A 7,164-nucleotide genomic window follows, 5' to 3' on the forward strand; every position below is an offset into this window, starting at 1 on the left:
ACATGCTTTGCAAGTGGGAAAACCTGAAAAATCAACAGTGTATCAAATACTTGTTCTCCCCACTGTAGCTAATAACTCAGTGACTGTATCTAACCTTAGAAAATAGTATGGTAACACAAAATTTTATTTCAAAGAGTTTATTTTTGGAGATTGTTTTGGTTAGATAACAACTCACCAGATGTTAGAAAAAGCATTTGTAAGCAATGGAATTTCTGCTTCATATATTTTATCGGGCAATAAATAAAACATACAGCATTTTATCACAACAGCAGCATATGCTCCACTTTTAACTTGTGTGAAATTATTTCTTAAAAGGTAAACATGTGTATATGTCTGCAGGGTGCTCAAGAACGCATTGATGGCTTGCGTCGAGCTGGTGTGATTCATGAGAAGCAGCCTGTAGTCGCTTTGGAAAACTTCATAGCTGAACTTTTTCCAGAGAAGTATGGAGAAAACTTCCAAAACACACGCAAGCACTCAGCTACCCTCACACACGCATTTGTATTTTTACCCATATTAGGGCTTTGTATTGACTTCCATACATTGTAGCAACTGCATTTATGTCTAACCCAGAATTTTTTCCTAACCCTATACAAGGTCTTCCATTGTACAGTGTGTGGTCTCCTTGACCAAACACTGTACTTTATGAGGACGGATGGGTCCTCATAAAGACCCATCAGTCTTTAGTCTTTACTATCCCATCAATGTTAGTAGATATGCCAGAAATAGTACTAAATAGGTTACACACACACAGGAAACTAACTCACCCATACAACAAAACTGGAAAGTTTTTTTTTTTTTTCTGAACCACAAAATTGCTGAGATAGACCATGCAAATTTATCTCAGCTTGTATATTTGAGAAAATGCTGCCTGGTGTACTTTACTTAAATGTGCAGTACAGAGTAGGAATGAATGGTAGAAACAATAGAAATTTGGCCTACGATAGAGATCTGCAGGCTACCAGCCAACCACGGTAATGCTTTTTTGATGACATAATCAGCTGGTATCGAAATAGAGAAGCAGGGAAGCAGTGTGGCTGGGAATAAGGGAAGAATTTGTTAAAAAGACTGGTGCAAAAACATAAATTATCTGCATCGGGTTTAACCTCCAGTGGGAAAGCAAGGTGTAAAAGCGCATGTGGGATTTTAAACCTCCCACATGCGTGCTAAAACCCTCCAGTAGTTTTAGCACGATGCTCAGGAAGAGCACCTCAAATGTCACGGTCTTCCCAAAAGAACAAAAAGAAAACCTTGTAAAAGCGCTCAGTGTGACCCCGCTGTCTGTGCACAGAGTAAAAAGACTTGTAGGGTCCAAATGAGCCCGTCTCATAAGACAGAAGGAGGGTTAAACAGCCAGACCAGCAGCAGAAAAATGTAAACTGCAAAGCGTGTGGAAGATAGGAAATACAAGCAATTTGTTTTACCATGTTTAAAACGACTGCATATAGTTAGCTGAATACCAGCAATGCAACTAACTACAAGTCCCAGTCACAACAGTGGGAAGAAAAGGTAGTATTTGATGCCACATAGTCATCATTATATATATATCATATCATATATATATATATAGATATAGATATAGATATAGATATATAGATATTATAAGCTCAACTTAAAAGAAGTATTACATACAAATAACATGCACAAAAATGAGTTAAAGATGTGTTAACACGTACGTTTCACTCAATTAGTATGCAATTTTTTTCATTCTGTTGTAAGTTTAAATACAAGTTATATCATGATATGCATTATCACCACCCATCACAATATATATTGCGATTTGAATGTTATGCCATGTCGCACATCCCAGTGATTTTTGTGATAAACTGTTACCCTCCAGAATCAAAAGATGTAAGAGTTGCAATGTGTATATTGGTATATTGTTTTTTACATTTAGGTGGTTTGATATTGGCTGTTTAATCTTGGAAGACCCTGGTCATGGCATCTGCTTGGAGGTCTTCACACAGGCAACTCCTCTGACACTGGATCACATCCAGCAGGTACAAACGCAAACTATATTGTGCACATTCAGAGTCCAAGGTTAATAGGAAAATAGAGAAAAATCCATTCACTAAATATTATGGACCTCTTATAGACAGGAATCCGTGCATTAAACGATCTTTGTGGGAACAAAACAACCCTCCTTATAAACAACGAAGAGGCTGCATGCACCCTAACCCTAACCCTGCAGCCCACCCTGGAATGTTTTGGAAGCTAAACCGAAACAAATTGTGGATCTGACAGAAGGACCAACGGCGATAACCCCCCACTCTACGAATCAGCATGTCCAGCTTTGAGCCGAAACCTACATCCGACTTCAACACCTGCTGCACCGAAGGAAAACAAATTAGGAGAAACTATTCCCCCGGCCCTGTTTTGCAGGACAAAATGACCAGCCCGAGCAATAACACATTCCGATTCTGTGAGAATCCCACTGTAAAAGAAATTTGCTGCACTTCAACATTTTCCCCATTTTACCATGAGGGAAACCTCACCTTCAGACATCAGCCACAAGTACGAAGCACATTCACCCCACAAAGCAAACACCAAGAAAATCACAAATATGCCAATAGTACTTATTGTCGGAGATGAGACAGAATATGGAATCAGCCATTTCTGATTCCAAGAGAACCAGTCATGTCCTTTCCCAAATGCACTGTGCACTATAACAGACAAAATACTCTCTCTAACCACAGATCAGCAGAATATTGAAAGTTGTGCTGAGTTTGCTAATGAGAATCGGAGATTCTGAAAAAAAGATTTTACAATTTTTCTGAACACTACTAGAAAACTAAAACAGAATATTTTTCTTAGTGGCCCTGTCCCAGCAATTAAATAAAATTAATTAAATTTAAATAGGGTGGAGTGACTTGAAATACTCTCGACTGCTTTCTATAAACAAATGGCTGATAAAAGCATGTGCTGCCAGCACAGTGACCTTCATCGATAACCACAGGATCTTCTCTGAACGTTTCCACCTTTTCGAACAGACGCCATCTTAATAAACATGGAATAAAGCTATTCTCTGCAAACTTATTTCATTTCATCAACAGGAGCAACAATGTGGCCACAGAACAACTCGCTGAAGGACGCCTGATTAGGATGGGACCGACCGCATATCAGGAACAAGCTATTCCTAAACAAACCGAAAAAACATCAACTGGAGAACTTGCAACTACTCTCCCTCTCCTCACTGCTCTGGTCTCCGCTCTGCTGGGAGTCCCAGCCGCCCATTATCACTTCCATGTTAAAGGCTATCAAAGGCCAAACTAAATGGGGGAGGGAACACAGAACAAAGCAAGGCCCCACTTGTAGTCTCCTTGTAACTCATCTAGGTAAATTCACTATTACCTAGATGTCACATTCAACATTTTGTTGAATGTGACATTCAACAAAAATCATTTCATAATATTATTTCCACACACAACATGAACATTTTTAACAAATGTAGAAAAAATATGTTTTATGAAAATTTTACATACTTCATCTTTAAGGAGAAAAGATTATCTAACAAATGAATGGTAGTGTATGGGTCCATCAAAGTTTGCAAATTATAATTTGCAAACTTTGATGGACCCATACGTTCTGTGATTTGTAGGCACAATAAAAATGAATGTGGTGGTAAAAGTCAACAACTCTCCATCACAAAGGCATTGAATCTTGGCAAGAGAAATACAAACATTTACACCACAGCTCATTTAATGAAAATATCATTTTTAAAAACAATCGACATACATTCCATACATACATTCAAAAGCTTACTTCAATAGCTTTCAGGATCATCATTGAGATATAAAGCCAGTCCATGGCGGCTGTAAGATCTTATGTTGTGATATAGTCGTTCTGCAAAACAAAGAAAGAAAATGCTGCATTAACAAGTCATTAACATTTAGAACATGGAAAAATACCAGTAATTTTAAAGTTACTGGTATTAGTTACAGTAAGTAAAGTAATTGTACACAAATCTGGTCAATGCCATAATGTTTTGAATTTTGTGTCCTACTTCTCTCTTTGCAAATTCTGGTGGAAAATAAGTATTTGGTCAATAACAAAAGTTCATCTCAGTACTTTGTTATATATCCTTTGCTCGAAATGACCGAGGTCAAACGTTCTCTATAAATCTTCACAAGGTTGGCACACACTGTTACTGGTATTTTAGCCCCTTCCTTTATGCAGATCTCCTCTGTGATGTTTTAGGGCTGTCTTTGGGCAACACAGACTTTCAACTCCCTCCAAAGGTTTTCTATGGGGTTGAGATCTGGAGACTGACTAGGGCACCTTTAAATGCTTCTTATAGAGAAGCATTTCTTTGTAAGAAAAGAAGGAAAAGAAGACCTGAAGGCGGTGTGCCTTCATTGACCTGTGCTCAGGATCTTCATCATGCTGAAAGACCCAGCCACGTTTCATCTTCAATGCCCTTGCTGATGGAAGGAAGTTTTCACTCAAAATCTCACAATACATGGCCCCATTCATTCTTTCATATACACAGATCAGTCGTCCTGGTCTCTTTGCAGAGAAACTGGCCCAAACCATGATGTCTCCACCCCAATGTTTCACAGTAGGTATGGTGTTCTTTGGATGCAACTCGGTATTCATTCTCCTCCAAACACGATGTGTTGTGTTTCTACCAAACAGTTCTCCTTTGGTTTCATATGACATTCTCCCAGTACTCTTTTGGAACACCAAGATGCTCTGTAACAAACTTCAGTTGTGCCCAGATATGTACAGGGAAACTCGACTGGCACTGCAGGATGCGAGTCCGTGACGGCGTAGTGTAGCCTTTTATTTGTTATGTTAGTCCCAACCTTCTGCAGGTCATTCACTAGGTCTCCCTGTGTGGTTTTGGGATTTTTGCTCATCGTTCTTATGATCATTTTTGATTTTCCTGATCAAGGGAAATTATGAGTGGTCTTGTATGTCTTACCTTTTCTAATTGTTGTTCCCACAGTTGATTTGTTCACACCAAGCTGCTTACCTATTGCAGATTCAGTCTTCCCAGAATTGTGTCTTCACCACAGTGGAGTTTGAAGTGTGACTGAGGTTGTGGACAGGTGTCTTTTATACTGATAAGTTCAAACAGGTGTCATTAATACAGGTAATGGAGGACGGAGGAGCCTCTTAAGTTACAAATCTGGGAGAGCCAGAAATATTGCTTGTTATTGACCATAATGGACAAAGATTTGGTCAGTACCAAATCTTTGTCCGAGGCTAAAATATGATGTATGTTTGAATGTAAACTTGTAAAGTACTTCACGGAAAGTCACTTGGATCTCATTGGTTTGTGACCCTCTACAGGCTCATTCCCTTACACCACCTGACTACAGCCTGCGTTGGTCCGGCCTGGTTGTTACAGTGGGAGAGATCTTGGAGCGCAGTCTGCCAAACATCAGCAGAACAGATTGGCACAAGTCTGTAACAGGATTAAGCCATCATCATATAATCCAGTGTGCAGCCAAAGTTCTTGCTGGACTTTACAAACAGCAGCTGCTTCCCTGGACTGAGTGAGGCTGACTGGTAACAGATTCCATAGGGACACAGAAACGGCCATGAAAGCTACCGTTCTACTTTTGGATTAGATGTATCCATTTGTGCCCACTGAGATTTTCTAAGTGTGTTTTTCAATGCAGCGAGATAAAGTCTTGTTTTTCTGCATTGCGTTATGAAAAGGTTCCCCCTATATTCTGACATTGTATTAATTTCTTTTACTCATTAATGCATGTCATTGGCCGACTTTCCTGTGGTAGCACAGAAAGTATTGCATGCTGGGTCTGTCTTGTATTTTCAAGGCATAGCCCCAGTATCCTTACAAAACAATAATTTTCAAATGTAAATACAAAGCTGAATTTCTCCTACAGTTGTTGTTGAATGGAAAATAAATCTTCTTTTTTATTTTCTGCAGGCTGCAGAATTTCTTTTTTTTGTTTTTGTTTTTCTGAAATGTAGATTTAACAGATGGGGTAAATGCACATCTTATCAAATTATTCTCTAAGCATTGCAACATTGCTCATGTACACATTGAAATTCATACATTGTAAAATATGCTGTGACGTGGTAAGAGCACAAAAATACATGCAAGAAGTTAAAATTTGAAAGTTGATTCTGAGGTTCTAAGTGTAGTACAAGACTGGGAATTATCTACTCTGTCAAACTTTGATGCAACAATTTCTTTTTTTTTCTTTTTTTTTTTTTTTTTTCAGGCCCTTCGAAATTCTTGGTGCCAAAGACATCACTTGCATTCCTTAATTTTTCCCTTTCTCTTTCCAGCAGAAATGTTTATTTAAAAAGATAATCTAAAAGCCTTACAACTGTTTTTAAATCCTTCTTTATGTCCAGATTTGAACTGTTGTTGAAAACAAAGTATATTTTAAAAATTTGACTCATGTATGCATTGTATTAATGCATTTTCCTCTCCAGCAATCCTCAAACTCAATGGTTTGTGTAAATAATTGACCATTTGGACAAGGTATGTTGTTTTGTTTGGTTCTTTAGAAGAACCATTTGCTCATTTTGGCCTGAAGTGAACCAAATCCATTTTTTTGTGAAATCAGATTTGTTATCTTAGAGATAGAAATGATTGTGAAAATAACAGTTAACTTGTAGATCTTGCTAACAGTACTAACAGTTACTTAAAGAGTAGCTTTTGAATTTTCCCTCTGCAAACACCTGAAGGGGAATTGATCAGAAGCAGAGGGGAAGAACACAAAGACAAAATATCAGAGTAGAAATCAAGATGAGAGGAAGATCTGATGGCAACTTTTGCAAGATAAGAATACGGAAATTGAAGAAATAAACCTCCTCTGCCTCAGCTTTTTTTTTCCCTTTTTCCCCCTTTCATAAGGAACTTAATTATTTTGAGTCTGAATGTTTCACTGTTTAATTTGCACAATAAAACGGGCTCGGAACTGGTTGGCGATCTGGTGCCTCCTCTGAGACAGGAAAGTCTTAGATTTAAGTCCTCTTTCATCTCCATTTGCTTAGACTGCAAAAATATGTTGAAGATAAAAACAATGATAACAACAGCCTCACAAAGTCTCTTTGGCATACTGAGCTCAATTAAAACCAGGTTAAGTTTATGAAGAAAAATACATTAAGTCTCAACAGAGCCTCCATGTAGTTATAACATGAAGCTGAATGATCGTTATAGTAATAATCATAAAAGTCACC

At 38.1% G+C, this 7,164-nt stretch overlaps 1 protein-coding gene across 1 annotated transcript in view; it reads left to right on the forward strand.

Annotated features, from left to right (window-relative positions):
• The window catches only part of prrc1 (proline-rich coiled-coil 1), a 40,575-nt gene extending 34,676 nt beyond the window's left edge, over positions 1-5,899 (forward strand). Inside the window, exons 5-7 of the mRNA XM_015017454.1 lie at positions 340-443; positions 1,898-2,000; positions 5,296-5,899. Of these exons, the coding sequence (XP_014872940.1) occupies positions 340-443; positions 1,898-2,000; positions 5,296-5,505 (417 nt within the window). The 3' untranslated portion in view covers positions 5,506-5,899. The remainder of the gene's footprint in view (positions 1-339; positions 444-1,897; positions 2,001-5,295) is intronic.
• The last annotated feature ends 1,265 nt before the right edge of the window (positions 5,900-7,164 follow it).

Source organism: Poecilia latipinna, unplaced genomic scaffold (assembly GCF_001443285.1).
Source record: "Poecilia latipinna isolate Pla-1442-1.1 unplaced genomic scaffold, P_latipinna-1.0 Scaffold2145, whole genome shotgun sequence".
Lineage (NCBI taxonomy): Eukaryota > Metazoa > Chordata > Actinopteri > Cyprinodontiformes > Poeciliidae > Poecilia > Poecilia latipinna.